Source organism: Antechinus flavipes, chromosome 2 (genome assembly GCF_016432865.1).
Source record: "Antechinus flavipes isolate AdamAnt ecotype Samford, QLD, Australia chromosome 2, AdamAnt_v2, whole genome shotgun sequence".
NCBI classification, from domain to species: Eukaryota; Metazoa; Chordata; class Mammalia; order Dasyuromorphia; family Dasyuridae; genus Antechinus; species Antechinus flavipes.
In genome coordinates, this window is record NC_067399.1 from 95,191,093 (window position 1) to 95,210,732 (window position 19,640).

Here is a 19,640-nt window from a genome sequence, read left to right on the forward strand (position 1 = left end):
ATTTGTATAGGGGAGAAATAGGATATAAAGAAAATAAGTTGACCTGAGGCCCCAAATACCAGGATAAAGTAATTTCTTTGGTCATTTCTTCATTTACTATATATCTATTCCACTGCTTGTGCTTATCATAATCATCTCTATCTTCAGGTGTTTTCTTGGGGTAGGAGGTGAATGTGTAGTTTATTTATCCATGCCTAACACTCTGCTGGATATGTATAATTAGGCCCTTAATTAATAAACACCATTTGATGATTTTATTAATGGCTTAGATAATGTTCCAATTATACTTGTGGGTGAAGCTATATTGATTTGGATTACTAAAACTTTAGAAAACAGTTCTAGAATTAACAGAACTAGAGTGGAACAGAATACAAATGCAAAGGAAAAATTGGTCTAGTTTCTTGGATACTCTCTCCTATCTATTTTTATAATTGTTCTTATGCTTTATGACAACTCCTTTTCTATCTCCTTTGCTGAATCTTTACTTGGTCATGCCTTTTAACTATGGATAATGCCCTAAGGGCTTCTTGCTGGACTCTCTTTTATCACTTGTTGAGTTGAATTATCATCTCTATATAATGATTCCCGAATTTCAGACTTTAGTATGTCTCCCTCAGCTCCAGGTTCTCATAATCATTCAAGAACTGGATGTTCAATAGGCATCTTAAAGTCAACAATTAACCAGAACTCATTATCTATTTTCTTAATTCTCATCTTCCCCAGCTCCCTCCATCAGTCTTCTAAACTTTGTTATTACTGTCAGGGTCTGTTCTATCACTATTATATCCTCCCAGTCATCCAGACTGGAAACCTTGATGTTAGCTTCAACTCTTAATTCACATTCACTTCACATATCTAATCTGTTGTCAAGTCTTGTCATTTTGTTTTCATGATGACTTTCATATACATTCTTTTTTTCACTTAAACAGCCATCTCAGTAAAGCAACTCATTATCTCTTTCCTAAAATATTTAAATAGTCTAATTCATCTCAATGTCTAAAATCTCCCACTGGAGTGGGAAACTCCAGTCTAACCTCTACTTAGCTGCCAAAATGGTATTCCCAAAGCATTAAAGAGGGAGACTACATCCCCCTTATTACTCAAATAAACTATATAGGGGCTTCCTATTATCTCCAAGACCAAATATAATATCCACTACTTTGCATTTCAGACCCTTTACAACCTGGTACTTTCTTTCTTTCTTTCTTTCTTTTTTTGGTCTTTACACATCTCATTTCCTCTCAAACACCCTCTGATTTATCTGTCCTGGTCTACTTTCCTAACATCATACTCCATTTTTTAACTCTATGCATTTGAACTGGCTGTCCTCCATCATTTTCATAATTTAAAATTAAAAGAAAAAGATGACTGCACATGAAACTGCAAATCTATTAATACAACTTGCTGTTCCTTTTAAATATAAAATAAAGCTGTCATTTTTCATGTAACATTCTTTTCCTCTCCTTTTCTTCCCTTCTCTTTTCCCTGAAGATGGCTGCCATGAGACATAAATATATATCTGCATGTATATTTACACACAGACATATATACATAAAATCATTCTATACATACTTCTGTTTATCAAATTTTTCTCTGAATGTGGATAGCCTCTTTTTTTATAGATTCTTTAGTTAATTTGGGTATTTATAATTCTATATTATATTATATATAATAATAATCAAGTGACTTATTTGCTCAAAGTTTTTCTTAAAACAATGTTACTGTGGTTATATGCAATGTTCTCTTGGTTCTGCTCATTTTGCTCTTCATTATTTTGTACAAGCCTATCCACGTTTTCTCACACATTTTGTATATAGTTATTTTCATATTATCTCTTCCTTTAGAATGTGAACTCCTTGAGGACAGTTTCTGCATTTTTGCCTTTTTTTGGCATTCCCAACACTTAGCAATATGCCTTATACATATTAAATATCTTTAAAAGAATTGATTGTGAAAATAAAGATGAAATTTAAGAGAAAAAAATCTGAAGATTTTTAATACTAAAGCACAAAAGCACAAGATAAGGGAATATTAGCTACACATAAATATGGCTTTAATATAACCCAGTTGAGGATTGCTTTTTTGGTCCTGGTTTGTCTGCTTACTTGTTTTTTTATGGATTACTATTGGATATTATTAATTATTATTACTAGGAGTGACACATCCAACAGTCAGAAAGGTTCCAGAATGCTTAGTACAGTCAATCCCTGATTTGAGTACAATGACTTGATTTTAACAAGGATAAAGAGAATTGCATTAAAAAATTAGAGAAATAGAAACTAGAATTTATGGGACTAATCAATGAATATGTACTAGGGGAAAACATAGAATATTTGTGTCAGAAATGTAATTGACATACTATATAGCACAGGCCAGGAAGTGAAGTGGGGAATAGAGATAGATTTTTAGAAAGCTTAGCCTTTGGAATTTTTGTGTCAGAAACTGCAAAATAGTTAAAATTGCTTTGTATTTGTCTCTATATGTTTATATTTATATTTGTGAAGGAGGTCACTAGTTGTTGAGGAAATATGAAATGCCTTATGTAGAAGGTAGTGCTTGAGTAGTATCTTTAATGAAGAGAGGCATTCTGAAGAGCAGAAGTGAGGAGGGGGTGATTTCCAGGCATTGCTATTTGACTAGTGCAGAGGCAAAGAGATAAAATATGGAGTGTCACATGTGAGGAAAAGAGAAGGCCGATTTGGCTGGATCATTGACTATGAGAAGGGGAGTGATGTATAATGAGGATGGAAAATGAGTTTAGGGAAATGATATGAAGTGCTTTAAAGGATAACATTGGAAAAATAGCTCAGCATAAGTGAAATGATGGAAGCAACTGCTTTGGAGAATTTGAGCACCAGAAGGATCCACCCCTCATCTCTCCTTCTGGAGATTTTGAAACATCCTGTTAACAGTGTATTAGCTCATGGAGAGCCTCTTGGTTCCGAGATGGAATAGGACACAATAGCTGATTAAGGGATGCCCTGCTGGGTCAGGATCGACAAGGGTTAAAATTTACTCCCTACCTCATTTAATAAACTATGTTATAGTCAGTGCCACAAATTGGATTTGAACAATTTCTCTTTCTTCCAGCAAAGATATTATTACAGGTCAATCATTTCCATAAGTGAAAGCACATTTCTGGTGTACACTACACTGACAGATGGTTAGGAGACCTCTCTTTCATGATCCCAGTTGGGATAAAAAGGCAATTTACTATCTATAGAACTGTGGGTAATGGAACAGAATCATTCTCATACAAATAACTCAGTGTTTGAATCTGAACTATCAAATGAATCTGAGCTATAGCCAAATCAATTTGATAAACCATCGGAATAGGATTGTATTGGCTCCAGCTCAGCAAGGCAATGTATTAAATTTTCCCTACAGAGATCAGTTTCCCAAGGAAATAACAATTGCTCCATTGCTAAGAAAGACTTCAGAATGCAGAGATCACAAAACCAAAAAAAAAAAAAGTCAAAGCTAGTGACAGAAATTGATCCTCAAGGTCAAGACTTATGAGACTCATCAGTTGTCAGTTTTGTAGTGAATGAAGTGGTTGAAATTTGTAATCAGGGTTCCCAGTCCCTCTTTTCTGGACTGGTTCTTCCAGTAGCACTGCTTCTCTGCTCTCTCCCCCTGGTAGGATGTTATCTCCCTCTTTTATTTCTCCTTCCTGACCCCAAGAAAAACCTGCTTTCAGGAAATGGTTTATTAAACCAATTTTTAGCATATTTCCTCAGATTGCTGGGAGTCAACTTGTTATGTTGAATGGTTGCTAGAGATGCTAAACTTGAAGCTAGCATAGGGTAACCAGGTCTTTGACCTAGAGTGAGAGATTTAAAGACCAGAATATTGAACACTTTTCATAGAATAGGATGAGGAAAGGGAAATTAGAGCTCAGATATTGATCAAAGAATTCAAGAAAGGAAGTTTTGGTTCTAGAAGGCTGTGAGAGGGGAGTACTGTCTTTTCATTCCCCTCCTTTCCCTTCATCTCATAAAGAATCCCCCAACTTGCTGCAACCTATCCCCTTCCCAAATCTTGCTCTTTCTCAATTTCTTTTTTAAACAGAAAAGCTTCTCTCCACAAACTTTACCTAAAGTCTTGAGCCTGCAGAGGTGTTAATTAACTTGGGTCTATTTGAGGAAAAGTATTACAAAAATAGGCCACTGGGATCATTGCAAACTTATTTCTGCAGGTGTTGGGTGAAAGACAGAGCAAGTGTGAAGAACTAGGAGTAATCTTGTGACAGTGAACTGATATGGGCAGTTGTCAGAAATTCTTGGCTGCCTTTCCTGTTAGGTTTGTTTTCTGTGCTCTTGGAGAGAAAGAAACAACCAGAAAGTTGTCATGTGCATATATTCTTGGGGCAGTTTTATCTGTTTATGATCAAGAGTCACAGAATTTCAATGCCTAAGTAAGTCACTCTGGAGGGTATCTCATCCAAGTTGCCTAAGAATTCTTTCTAAGATATCTCTAACAAGTGGTCACTCAGCTTTCAGTTGAATAATTTCTAGTTAGGGGGAATTCACTAGATCTGGAAGTGGTCCATTTCACTTTGAGGCAGTTTTAACTGTGAGGAAGTCTTTTCCTGACATTGAGCCCACATCTGTTTGTCTACCATTTCTGCCCACTGGTCATTCTGCCTCTGACATCTGCCCAGAATAAGTGGGTGTATTTTTCCAGATTTGATCATGTCAACTCCTTCCCTAACTCAATAAACTCCAGTAGATTCCAATGAACTCATTCCCGTCTGGCATTCAAAACTTATCAAAATGGTATGTCTTTCTAGTGTTCTTATATCTCCCTCTCTGACATATACTCTTTGATCTAGTGATACTGGCCTCCCAGTTGTTCCATATACAAGATAAGTCATCTCTCTTTTCTGGACTTTTTTTTCTGGCTGTACTACATGCCTGCAGTATTCCCCTCTCTTCCAACTACCTTGCTTCCTTTGGGTCTAAAGGAAAATCAACAGGAAGCCTTCCCTAATCCCTTTTAATTCTGTTAATGATTTCCTATTTATCTTGTCTATAACTTCCTTTGTATACATTTGTTTTCATGTTGTCTTCCTCATTATATTGTAAGCCTCTTGAGGACAAGGACTATCTTTTGCCCTTTTTTGTAACCCCAAGGCTTAGTATAGTGCCTGACACATAGTAGATACTTAATGTTTATTAAACAAGTGATTTTAGATAATGCTCTTGAGATACTTGAAGATAACAATCAAGTCTTAGTCTTCTCATAGTTAAACATGTCTTATGCAGGAAAACTCTTATGCTGGGGTCATCATCCTGAAATATTGCATCAGTTTTGGTACTCATACTTCATCAGTTCCTTCAGTAGGGTTCTGGTTTTCAGTCCTTGTCCTTTGTCTTCTGATAGTAAGGCTAGAGAGTAGAGCAAAAACTCCCCCCAAAGAATCTTTTTACAATTCACAATGCAACTATTTCTTAACCTGCTATATTTCTGGATTTGACTTTACTATAATCATCACCTCTCATCTCACTGAGAACTTTTTGTGCATTATCTCTTTTTCCTTCCTCACCTTATAATTTTTTTGTGTATATTATTTTTTCCCATTTGATTATAAGCTTCTTGAGGGCATAGACTATCTATTTTAAAATTTGTATTGTCAGCGATTAGCAGAGTTCTTAACACATAGACATTTATTAAGTGTTTCTTGAATTGAATTGAATTATGCTTGTGATAGCTGGGGTTCCCACCATCTTAATTGCCCTCTTCTAGATGTAATCTAGTTTAAATGGTGCAAACATGTAGCTTAGTATTTTCTCATGCTATGAAAAAAATAAAGTATGGAAGTAGTAACAATGGTAATAATGATGATGTTGAGTATCATCATAAGAAACTGAATAAAGCACTGAGTCAGGAGTCAGGTAGACCTAAGTTGAAATCCAGTCTCAGATAGCTTACTAATTGTGTGATCCTGAGCAAGTCATTTAATCTCTCTCTGTCGGGAATTCCTCATTTGCAGAAGAGATAATAGCACCTATTTTCTAGTGTTGTTGTAAGAGTGAGATAATGTTTGTAAGTCATTTTGTGAACCTTAAAGTGTGATATCAATGCAAGCTATTATTGTTATTGTATAGCATGTATTAAATGTATTAAAGTGATTTACTTTAAAAATATTGTCTTACTTAAAAATATCATCTTATTTATCTAGCTGTCTCACCAAAGACCTTATCACTTCCCTTATTTGGATACTCTGACTTTCAATTAGTCTAGGTATTTGTCTTTTTAACTATCACACATTGTTGATTATCTTTAAATAGATGATTAATTAAAACATCAGAATTTCCCTCCACTGTGATCTAGTGCTGCCTCCCAATCCTGCATTTGTGAAGCTGATTTTTCAAACTTAAGTGTACAATTTTCTTCATATTTGTCCCAGTGAAACTTTATCATTGTTCTAAGTTAGAAAGATCTATCTAGATATTGATTTTGTCATTGAGTATACAAACTGTCCCTCTCGGCTTTGTACCATCTTCAAATAGCTTCAAAATTTGGGCACAGCAAACACCAAAGAAAAATCATGCAATGACAATATAATGCATGCCATTAGTAAGTTATCTGAGACTGGATCTCAACTTTAGACCCAGTGCTCAGTCCACCTAAATCTAACCGTTTCTGATAATGATACTAATAATCATCCTGACTATCATTATGACTACTTTTGAACTTTATTTTTTTATAGCATGATGAAATGCTAAATTCCACATTTTAGCACCATTAAGCTAGATTACATGAAGAAAAGATCAATTAAGATGGTGTGAGGACTAGCCAACATGGACATAATTCAATTCAATTCAAGAAACATTTATTAAATGTTTATGTGTTAGGAATTCTGCTAAACTCTGAAGTTATAAATAAAAAACAGATAGTCCATACCCTCAAAAAGCTTATAAACAAGTGGGAAAAATAATATACGCCAAAAAGTTTAGAAGGTACAGGAGGAAAAAGGGACATTGAAGAAAAGTTCTCAGTGAGATGAAGGGTGATGATTATGGTAAAGTCAAATCCAGAAATATAGCTAGTAGGAAAGAGCTGGACTACGAACTGTATAATGATCTTTTAGGGGGAGTTTTTTGCTCCATCCTCTAACCTTACTATCAGAAGACAGAGAGCAAACACTGAAGCCTGGGGCTTCCTGCCCTGTTCATCCTCTTTTTCAGTAGGATGTGAAGTTCCTTTTATAGGTTTTAGCCTCTGACATCCTGCTAATACTCATTAAAGTCCTTATTTGTTTCAGGCACAAAAGAAGGCATTGACTGACATGGACCCTTGATGTTGAGGTCTGTCTGGCTTAATGACCCACAATTTTTTGTCTATTGATGAGACATTTTATTGCAATTCCTGAATTTGGATCTCTATCACCTTTCTTGTTTTAGGTGAAAGGAGATTTTGAACTTTTATCACTAGAATGTAAATTTAATGATCTCATTTTTATTGCTCCAGGCAAATTCTGAGATCCCTGGACCCCAGGCATGAATTTAAGACATCTAAGTAATAAATGACATTTTTAATAAACTGTAATTTGTCTAGGCTTTAATCTCTGGGTTTGTTATTTCTGTTTTCTGAATTAAGTCTGGAGCTTTTCTTTTTTTAAAATATCCATGAATGTTTCTGCCACTCTGACCTTTTCTGTTATGAAGTTAGATATTTTCTAACTCTTAATGGACAGTGGGTGTTTGAGGCAATCTTTGCACATTATTTCAAATATAACTCCAGTCTGTGATGTTTACCTTCTGAAAGACTGAAGGAGGTTAAAAACAACTGAAAAACAGAAAACTCCAAATTTTTCTTTTTCATTTGGTTGGTAACCAGTTTTTACTAGTTGAATACTCCTTAACGCTAGCCACTTTAAGAGAATGAATGAATGAATGAATAGGAAAAGTTTTCAATAAGTCTATATTATGTGCAAAGCACTGAGGATTCAAATGGAAAATAAGAAAGAAAATAAGATAGTCCCTGATCCCAAAGAGCTCACTTTCTAGCAAGAGATGACATATATGAAGGTTTCAGTGGCAATCATATGGAAAAATCCTGTGACCCTAAGAGTAGAGTACCTGAGTAGATGATAATTCATATTTTAAAATATTATTCCCTTGGTAAAGCAATTTTCACTTTAGATGTTGGACCAAATGTCAAAAACTTTGGTTCTGAGAATGTCTTGCTGAATCTTCAGTAGTTGTGGATGCTGAAGAGATGGGTGCTATACCATCTGTGGAGGTAGTTTTCAGGCTTCATTTCCATGAGGATTACTTTCTTAGATGAGGATTGTAGGATCCATTCAGGAAGCAGGATGCTTGCTGCTGGTGGCCATGAGGCTGCTATTTGTGGGACTCTTAGACTCGGGATACTTCACTATCTCCACTTGGTTGTGAGGGTTTATGGTAATCTTGATTTGCCATTCCTGACCCACATTGCTTCCTGTTTACCTGTCATGGTACCTTGCTACTTAGCTATGCTGGTTACCTGTTATATCAACATTTGGTTTTAATCATAGTAAGGATATAAAGCTTCTTCTTCAGGGGGATTGTTAGCCATGAATGATGGCTGTGAGGATTAGCCTAAAAGGGCAGCTGATGATCCTAGGAGGAACTACTATTTTGACAACTCTTAAATTTAGGATCCTGGGCTGTCTCTACCAAGATCTGAGGGTAGGTAGTAGTTAAGGCGATAGCAGTGGTTGCTATTACCTGGAATAAGGCAGCTTCAATCCTTCCTTAGAATGCCTTATTGCTTCAGGTAGGCTGACTTGCTCCCCCATTGGTGGAAGTTAACTGGGTTAGCAGCCCAACAACCTATTGTCCTAGAATCCACTGAGCCATGGAGTAGCTGAATGTCTAATCCCATGAATTGACAATACCTTGGCTTTTCATTACCATCAAATGCCTAGGTAGGTTAGAATTATTCCCTTCTCCTTTATCTGTATTTTCCTTTATCATTATTGGACCTGAGAAGGTAGGGTCCAATGCTGGTCTCGTTTGGGAGGAAGTGTGGAGTTCAATAGAACGTGGAATCTGTTGCAACATTTAAAAGCATCTCCTCTTGTGTTGGAGGGCACTGAGTTATCTGAGACAAACGAAAATACCTCATATGCTATCATGCCCAGATGCCAGTTCTCTTGCCTATAGTTTGTCAGACACAACTAGGGCTTTCATATCACCAGAAACCCACTCAAGATCAGGACCTTAGAGCTCTCTCTGCTTCCCCTTTTCCATATTCTAGTGAGAGCTCAAGGAAACCTAGGTCGTTCCAGTAGACACTCAGTCTCTGGCTACTCTGTGCTGATTGCTCCCTCTTTTATGACCCTTTAATTTGTGGGGCCATTAGGGTTGTTGGCTCTTGACTTTTGACTCCCTATCTCCATATCTAAACCTTTTCTGCTTTTATCATCACCCAGAAGTTCATTCTACTAATTCCTATCATTCAACCAATCTTTGTTTCTGTCATTTTTTTAGATCATTTGCCATTTTTTTCCTCAGCAAGTTCAGTGCTATGCTCATAGTCTCTCAAATCACTAATTCTAATACCTGGACTAAGATATGTGTTGATATATACATTTATCTTATCATCTTCCTCAATTCTTATGATTTAGAGCTTCACTCAGTCTACCTGTGCCACCCAAAGGGCTGACCATATTTTAAATCTGAGTACTGTACATAATAGTACTACCTCTATGATTTTGAACTCAGAAATTCTTCTCTCTCATCACAAACTCAGATGTGGTATATTCAAAAGAATGACAAATTTAGAGATTGAAGACCTTGGTTTCAATACTAGCCTTGCTGATTAATAGCTTTGTGACACTGGACAAATCATATAACCTCTGTAGATCTCAGTTTATGTGAATGTGAAATTTTAGATTTAGACTAGATGGTCTAAAGGTTCCTTTCAGATCTGAGTTTATGCTCCTGTCTATATAATCTTATGATCTATTCAAATTCCTCTCTTACTCTACCAAATCTTATTCTTTGTTCCTGATAAAACTTCCAGTTATGGTATCATAGATCCAAAACTGGAAAAGACATTAGATAGAACATAATGTATTTTGCAGATGAGGAAAATGTTAAATGACTTGCTCATCCAAGGTAATATAGATAATAAATGGAAAAAACAGGATTTGGACTTAGTTGTATGACTCTAAGTTCAGCATTCTCTATTGAACCATGCTGCCTCATTAGTTTCTATTCTCTTGGACTGTTACTACTGCTCTGGACTCATTTTCCTCTCGTTATGGTCTTAACTATATTTCATCAGTTCTATCTTCCCTTCTTGATCCCTTTACTCTCTTGTCCAACTGCCTGGTGTTCACAACCTGCCAATCCTCAAATCTAGATTTCCCCTACCATCTGCTTCTTCTATTCATATTCCTAAGCAACTAAACACTTCTGTAGGGTTCCACCATGCTTCCTAGACTTCCAACTGGTACATAAAAAAGCTTTCATTCCTCTTTGATTTAATTCCTATCCTGTTGTCCTTTGTGACTTTTCTAAACATTACTTTTTTTTCAGAAGCTTCCATTGCCTTTTCACCTATTCTTTTCATTAGCTATAGTTTTTTCCTACTGTACTTAGAAAACAAAGGCCATCAATGATGAACTCCTTCTTTTTCTCTATTCTATATCTCAAAATGTCTCTAAATCTTGTCTTTCTATGCTATTTTACTTTTATTGGTGAAGAATGTGTCCCTTCTATTTACTAATGCCAACTTTTTGTTCATGTTCTCAGTCCCTTCTTCTCTCATCTTTTACAGTTGTTAATCCATTTGTCTGTTTTCCAACTTCAATATATCCCTACTGAATGGATTTCTTTGCTGCATACTAACTTGTTTAGGTCCATCATATCCTTAAAAATTCCTCATTTGACCTTGATATCTCTTTAAATGATTGACATATCTCTCTTCTCCTTCATTCTGTATATATTATGCTATTATTTTTGTTCAGTCATGCTATCATTATTGTTCAGTCATTTAGTGATGTTCAACTTTTCATGATCCTATCGAATAAGTCTTCATAGGATTTTCTTGGCAAAGATGGAGTAGTCTGCCATTTTCTTCAGTTTTATGTAGACAATGGTTGAGTGACTTGCCCAAGGTCACACTGATGGTAAGTGTCTGATTTGAAGTCTTTCTGATGACAGGCCCAATGCTCTTTCTACTGTGGCACATACCTGCCTTAATTTATGCTATATGACTAGTGATTTAGGTATTGATTTCTCTCTTCATTAGAAATAAAATTGTGACTAAGGATTGTCTCATTACTTGTGCTTTTAATGCTAGCACTTACCATAGTATCTAGTATCAAGTAGGCATTTAATAACAACAATAATAGTAATAGTAATAATAGCTAATATTTATATAGCACTTGCTGTGTGCCAGGCATTGGATTAAGCACTTTAAAATGATTATATTTTTTTAACCTTATAACAACTTGGGCGGTGGTGCTATTATTAATCCATTTTATAGCTGAACAAACTGAGAAAAATAAAGGTTAAATTATTTGTTGGCATAAACAAGTTGGTGAAGGTCTGAAGTTGGATTTGAACTCAGGTCTTTTTGACCTCAGGGCTGGTCTTTATCCATTATGCCATCTCACTATCCTCCAAGCATAAAGGATAATAATAACATAGTGATAATAATAGCATAACAATGAGTTCAAAAGCAGTCTTAGACACTTATTAGGTGTATGATTGGATAAATCACTTAATCACTAAGTGCTCAGTTTCCTCAATTGTAAAATGGTATTAAGAATAACACTATTTCATAGTGTTGGAAGAAGCAAGTGAAATCAAATAAGATAATATTTGAAAAGTCCTTAACACAGTGCTTGGCTTGTAGTGGGTGAATAATAAATGTTATATGCCCCCTTCCTTCATCATCTAAGGCACAGATCTGATCATGATCATAATATCCTTCCTTTTTCCCCCTCCACTGTCTGATAATGTTCATAACTCTTCATTGCATTGGCTGATAAAATGGAAACTCCTTGGTCAGAATTTTTATATTATTCTCTTCCCAAACCCCAATCAGCCTCCTACCTACCCTTTTTGCTCTTCATAGTCCTAACCCTAATTCTAACCTTAACCCTAATCCTAACTCTATTTCCCTCTTATGAACCTTTATATTACAGGGAACTGGATTCTGTTCTACTTTTGATATTCTATTTTCACTTCTGTTGTCACACAAGCTATAGTCTTAGACTAGCAAGTCACTTAATCTTTGTTTATCTCACTTTGCACATCTGTAAAATGGGGATAATAATAGCACCTATCACCAGAGTTATTATAAGGATCAAATGAGATAATAATTTTAAATGCTTAATCCAGTGTCTGGCATATAGTAAGCATTTTTTATTACTGCCTTTCAAAAATTCTTATCTTTTTCAAGTGTATATGTATATGTATATGTATGTGTGTGTATATACATATACAGCCTCTAGAAGACCCATAAGGGATTTTCTCTTCTTCTTACCATGCATGATCTGATGACTACCATGACCCAAACTCTGCTTACAATCCTTTCTCTAACTTTTCTTTGTCTTTCCTTGTCCCACCTCCCACTTTGGAAATGTCAGGAGGGACAGTTTCCAGCTAAATGTCCTTGTTTTCTATTCCCATCTCCCCTTTCCATTTTCCTATCCTTGAGCATCTCAAATTAAGCCACATTCTCTTTTGTAAATTAAAGTGGTAGTTGAATGTCAGATTGGATTCTGTAGTCCTCTAACATCCTCCCCTCTTCCAACACCTGTTTTTGCTTCTTATTGTGAAAGAAGGCTATTCAAAGCAATTAGGACCATGGTCAGCTCCTATCTGAGCTACACAGAATTAACAGGCTGCTCCTTTAATAAGAACAAAATAAGCTTCTTTTTTCTGTCTTTGAAAGTCATGAAGGATACACTCTTGAAATCTGACTGCCATGTAAATGATTTCTAATGGATTAATTATCTTGTTTATTCTTTCTAGTTCAAGGCAGACTCCATGTCCAATATATTCTACACTATGACACAATTTCTGTTAAATGTTTTCAATAGAGAAGTATAGATCATACTTATTAGAGAAGTTCAAAAAAGAAAATGATGATTGAGGTCTAAATCAATCAATCAATTAAAATTAACAAGAATTTATTAAGCACTAACCTAGCTAAGTGGCAGAGTGGACTTGGAATCTGGAAGACCTAAGTTCAGTTCTCCCTCAGACAATTTCTCAGCCTCAGTAAAGTGTGGATAATTTTTAAGGACCATGCCTAAGTGAAGGGGCAGGTCAATTTTCTGAGAGCCTCCATACTGTGAATCATAACATCTGAAAGAGTTGCAAAGCAGCCTTTAATGACACAGGGGTTGCTTGTGGACTGGGAATGAAATAAATTGTAGGCAGAGGGAAGAGGAGAGAGGTCAGAGAACAGCAACTGCCTCTCAGTCTCCTTGTATCATCCTCTCACATGAAGAGATCCATTCTACAGGTCTAAATTAGACCTTCAGCAGCCACTGGCAAGTGGCTCCTGAATCACAACAGATAATAATAGCACCTAGTCCACAGCATTGTTGTGAAAATCAAATGAACCTTCTCCATGTTACTCATAATCTGAACATTTCTGCTGGCTGTCCCCCATACCTGGAAAACTTTCTATTTCCATCTCTGCCTCCTAGCTTCCCTGGCTTCCCTTAAGTCTCAGCTAAAGTTTCTTTCTAAAAGAAACCATTCCCGTATTTCTTATTCAAAGTGCCTGGCTTCTAAAACTACCCCTGAATTATTTTGTATATATCATGTTTATACAATGTAGTTTGCATATTGCCTTGAGAACAGTGATTGGTTTTTGTTTTTGCATTTCTATGTATCTGTTGCACTTAGCATAATGCCTGACACATAGTAAGGGTGCACAAAGTAAGTATGTTATTTAATAAATGATAGTTGACTGAGTAAAAGTTTTGCAAAATTTAAGTGCTGTACATCAGTTCTATACAAAAGATTGTATAGAAAAGATGAGACTGAAGTTGTCCCTTGAAGCAATGGCCTCTGAACTTTTAAGGTGATCCTTCTAACTTCAAATAGAAATATTTACATTTTCTTCCAAAGAACATGTTTCTGCAGAGGCCACAGTATTTGCACCATCTTTAACAATAAAATAGCTAGTAAGTACAGGACACTAAGCTAGGGAATAAAGGCACATAGAAATAGAAAACATCACACTTTCTTTTGAGGTGGCTATATTTTAGTTGGCAAGACATGCTATAAGCGTGTTAACAAATCATATTTAAGTAGCATTTTAAGGTATGCAAAATGTTGTCCTAATTACCTGAAGTAGGGAGTACAAGTTTTTTTCCCATTTTTACAGATTGAGAAGCTGACTATAGGAGAGTTTCACTTAATTGCCCACGATCACAGAACTAGTAAGTAGCAGAATCAGGGTTTGAAGTTATGTCTCCTGACATGAATTCCAGCACTCTACATGAATATATTCTACTTCTATTAATTTTGATAAAATTGAGTACTATGGATAAGACTTGTTATAGGAATTAAAAAGAGACAGTGATCACTGAAGCTCAAGCCAATCAGTCAATTAATCTATTTAATGAAGATTTCATGGAGAAGGTAGATGAGCTGTTTTGTTAACAATAACAACAAAGGAAGGATAGTACTTAGATAAGTGAAGAGGAGAAAAGTGCAAATTTCAGGTGAGTAGTTAAGCATGATCAGAGATGTGGAAGCAGGATTATGTGTTTCATGTTGAGGCATTGAAGAGTGGTTGGAATGTAGAGTATATATAGAGCAACAAGGGAATGGATGGGACATCTAGTTACGGACTAGTTTGTGGAGGTTCTTGAATGACTATGGAATTTGGATTCTATTTGTTAGGCAATGAGGATCCACAGATCAGTGCATTTTTTTGTTTTACCTAATTACAGGGAGTCTGAAATTTCAAGATTGCTCAGAGTAAGTTGTGGGGATGGAAGATAGCAATCAATCTCTTTTTGCAGGGTGGTTAACTGTAATAATAATAATAGCTGGCATTCATGTGGTATTTTTATAACTAGTATCTCATTTGATTCTTGTAACAATCCTGAGAGGGAGGTGCTATTATTATCTGCATTTTATAGACAAGGATCTGGTGGCAGACAGAGGTGAAATAATTTGCTCTGATCACACAGCAAGTATCTGAGGATGGGTTTCAACTCAGTCTTTCAGACTCCAGGTACATTCTTCTATCTCCAATATCATCTAATTTCCAAAGGTTATATAGTATGTGTATGTGTGTATACTTATATCTATATACATATACATACCCCTAACTGTATATGTTATATGTGTGACACACAAGACATTAGATGTATATATGTACATGCATGTATATAAGAATATGCCATTGCACATACACATACATACATGTCTATATGGTCTCTTTATGTAAATATATGTAACATATACACACATGTATGTATATATATAGACAAATAGGTGGCTTGATCCATAGAATACTGGACCTGGAATCAGAAAGGTTCATCTTCATAAGTTTAAATCTGGCCTCATACATTTCCTAGCTGTGTGACCTTGGACAAGTCACTTGATTTTATTTACCTCAGTTTCTTCATCTGTAAAATGAGCTGGAGAAGGAAATGGCAAACCACTTCAATATCTTTGCCAAGAAAACCCCAAATGGGGTCAAAAAGATTTGTACATGACTGAAAAACAAATGACCACTACAAACAATATATGTATATTTGTGTGTATATATCTGCATGTGTATCACTTATCCATCACACATATGTACATATGTGTTTAATATACACAGAGACATGCATATTATACACATGTACATAATATACTAGGACTTGCACAAGATTTGAAGCAGTCTCAAAACATTCCCAGAAGTCTTTGTAGAGAGGTTTTGTGCTGTGTAGCAAACATTGGCTTTTGATATCCAAGTCAGAACTAATGAACAAGGGTGAAAGGGTAGCTACTTACAAAATGACTGGTCCATTGGCTCCTTGGAAAATGTCATTAGGTAAGTCTTCCAGGTTAATATTGTCACTAAGATTCCTGCAGAGGGTTAAGAAGAGAAAAAGGGGACCAGATGAATATTAATAAATAACAGTGTCTGAAGAACTATCTGCCTCTAAGTGGTTTGGAAGACCAGGTAAGCTTACTCACAGCTCATCCAGTTGGGTTCCATTGAATGCCTGATTCTGTATCTCTTGAATCCCATTCTTATTCAGCCATCTGCAATAAAGCAAGCATTTAAAAACCAATAATGAGATTCCTCCTATTCACAGGCTTTTCAAGTGAGACAGAGGCTCCAGACTTGGAAGCATCAGGGGTAAGATCAGACGACTGCAATTAGAGGCATAAATAAAAAAATGCCCTCAAGTGCAGCAGCATCGGGAGAGCAGATGGCATTTGTAAGGTGGTGGGCACTGTTGTTCTGGCTCTATTGTATTATACATGTGGAGGGTTTGCCTGCCATATGAGGTGCTGAGAGACATACTTGTCAATCCTGTGGTGCTTATGTTACAAAGCCATTGGCTTAGAGCATTGAGGGTATGATGGAAAATTATTTTGCTTCCATTTTTCCTCACTGCCTCATTCTTTTCACCCATGATAAAGTCAAGCAACAGGCTTATCTGTAGGGAAAAGGAGGAATGATTTAATTACATTGTCAGATAAACTGAAAGCCCCGACTTTCCTTTTCACCCCCAGTTCTCAGCCAAAAAATTTATCCCAGTGACCTGCTTATTCAGGGTTTGAGGTAGAGACTCTGGATTAAGTTAAGAGAAGAAATGATATCAATTTACACAACATGGTGAAATGAGAAGTGAGGTTTTGGAAGGAGGGTGAGAGAGTAGGTCTCTCTCAAGACAAGATGAGTCTGAGTTTTGGAGGATAACTAAGGGTGTTTGGGCCATTTTCCCCATACCTCTGTGTATCTAGACTGAGATGAAAATAAGCTGAAAATAGCAGGACATAGATTAATTTAAATACCTTTTGTCCCAACCCTGTTCCCATTGATCAATCATCATTTCCTTCTCACAATCATGCTTTATTGGTCAATAAGTCAAACTCATCTAAAGGATGACCCTCAAGAAGAACATTTGTTTTCAAGAAGCTGCCTTCACTTGGACTAGTTTGAGCATTCAGAAATGTTGGAAATCAGTGTGACTCTGGGCAAGTCACTTAAATCTGATTGCCTCCCTCACAAAAAAAAGCAAAGAAAAAAATGTTGAAAATCAAGAGAATCCCTCTATTAGGCAATAAAGAGAGATAGCATGTTATAGTAGAAACAATCATAGATTCAATGCTGAATGGGATCTTATGGAACTTTCAAATTTTCTCTCTTATTTTACATATAATGAGGGTCTGGTCCATGTGCAACCCACTAGTTTCCTAACCCACTAGCATCTTGACTTGGAGGACTGTAGTGAGCTTTTTAAAAGAAAATCATATTGACTGGAGCATACTTAAATATTCTGTAACCAGTTCCAGTTAGTCTACCATGTTGGAAGGAGACATGTTCCATTGGAAGCATACCTGGAACAGTGGTCTTCAAAAGGGCCTGAGGCAGTACTGGCAGTCTTTCTCTTTGTGTTCACCTCTGGGGAATGAGATTGCATGTTCAATCACTGGGTATAGTAAGACCCATCAATTAAGAGGAAGAGCCATGAGATTTTCCTTTCTCCAGGGTATATGCAGCCCCTAAAACCAAACCAAACCAAATGAAAACTATACCTCCTTGGATTTTCTATTCTAATTTCAGAATATGTCTCCAACTCAGGAGTTTCAGAGACCAGGAATGTGAGAAAAAAGAATCCAGAAATATAATAATCTAGAAAAGTTTTAGTCAGCCCTTCTCCAATGTCCTGAGAATCAAGGAGCCATTATCTAGAATTAAATTTCAGAATCCAGCTTAGAAGAAAATGGCAGCTTGCCTTTGGCCATGTAGAGTCAGTGCCATTTAGGACCTGAGCTAAGTTTCATATGGGATTCACTAGAGAAAATGAAGACATGTAGTAGAAGATTGTTTTCCTGAGGTGTTGGAGAAGGTGTCTATTATTAATATATTTTTGAAGTAAATATTCTTTTGTGAAAATTGCATGCTTTAAGCACTTAAATGGAGTTGGGGTACTAATCATTAGTGGGGGAACACAGGTGATGTTGGCTCAATCCATTGAAAAATAAAATCTCCCAACCTCTTAAGAGTATAGAGGGACTTGTAATAGACCAGCCCCTGGGAGAATAGAGCCAACATGTATCAGGTAACATACAGATGAGAAAACTGAGTCAAAGGAAGAACTTTCTAGGCTTTAGTTTTCAGTTTGGATTAGACTTCTAAAGCCTATTTCTAATCTAAATTATTCTATAGTCATTAAAATTCTTGTGGGGCAATGGAAAGATTAGATTTGTAATCAGAGAAACTGAGTTTAAATTTGGACCCCACCACTTTACTACCTATGTGACCTCGGACAAATCATTTCTCCTTCCTTGACCTCAGTTTCTTCATCTATAAAATAAAAGTATTAGATAAGATGACCTATTAAGATCCTTTCCAGTTCTAAATTGATTATTCTTTGAACCTGATAAGTAAGGTGAAGGTAAGTTGAACCTAAAAAGAAACTCTTTAACTAAGATTTTAAAAACATTTTCCAACATTTTGAAAGTAAATTATTGAGCTCATCAGTATCACTCACCCCTTTCTAAAAGATGAAAAAAATCAGGAGCAAGGTGAGCAGGGTGCAAGTTATTTTCTGAGACATTCTGGCAATTAGTCAGTTTGCCCTCTAAAGGGAGCCAGATATTCCCTATAGTGTAAATTAGTCATTAGCTCTTTCAAACCACTAGAGCAGAAAAGCAGTAACTTGCTAAAATATACTTCCATGATCTAAGAGAATTTCAACCAGGGACCACTTTATAGCTCAGGAGACTCTGAATTAATGATCCACATCAAGTCTTTCTTGCCACATGGCTGTCATTAACCCAACGGGCAGCCATGTAACACAGTGGATAGAGTACCATCCCTGGAGTCATAAGGATCTGAGTTGAAATTCAACTTGACACTCAACACTTATTAGATGTGTGACCCTGGGCAAGTCACTTAACCCTGAATACCTTGCAAAAAATGAAGAAATAAATAAACTGAGATGGAGCTCTTTAAACCATCTTCATCTAAAATAATATTGCTTTGCTAGAAAACCTGCTTTATTATATCTTTTAGGGATGGAGGTGATCTGGAAGTAGGCTGAAAGTGAGACCAATCTGCTAGAAAAATACTTCAGATACTTTTTCCAATTTCTAGAGATATTTCCTAGGAGGATGTAAGCCACTTAACTCAGCACTTCTTGGAACTCTTTGGGCTGATCTTCACCTTTTCTCTAACAGGAGGAAAATCCTCTTCCTAATCTTATATTATTATTATTACTATTATCTTATTCCTTATTTTCCTAATTTTTATCTCCCATTAATTCTTCCTTTTCCTAAGCTGGGATGAAAAACAACTGCCAGTGTTAGTGGCCAGGATGGCCTTGTCAAAAAACTGTAATACAACAAACAACGTTAAGGAAAAGAAAAATGTTTTAGGAATACAAGGAAGGAAACTGATTTAGCCTGCTTCAAGGAAATTATAATAGAATA

At 36.1% G+C, this 19,640-nt stretch overlaps 1 protein-coding gene across 1 annotated transcript in view; it reads right to left on the bottom strand.

Moving 5' to 3' along the window:
• Nucleotides 1-19,640, bottom strand: part of FSHR (follicle stimulating hormone receptor) — a 248,305-nt gene that overhangs the window by 19,543 nt on the left and 209,122 nt on the right. The window contains exons 7-8 of the mRNA XM_051975245.1: nt 16,170-16,238; nt 15,984-16,058 (exon numbers count right to left, since the gene is read on the bottom strand). Coding sequence (XP_051831205.1) covers nt 15,984-16,058; nt 16,170-16,238 — 144 coding nt within the window. The remainder of the gene's footprint in view (nt 1-15,983; nt 16,059-16,169; nt 16,239-19,640) is intronic.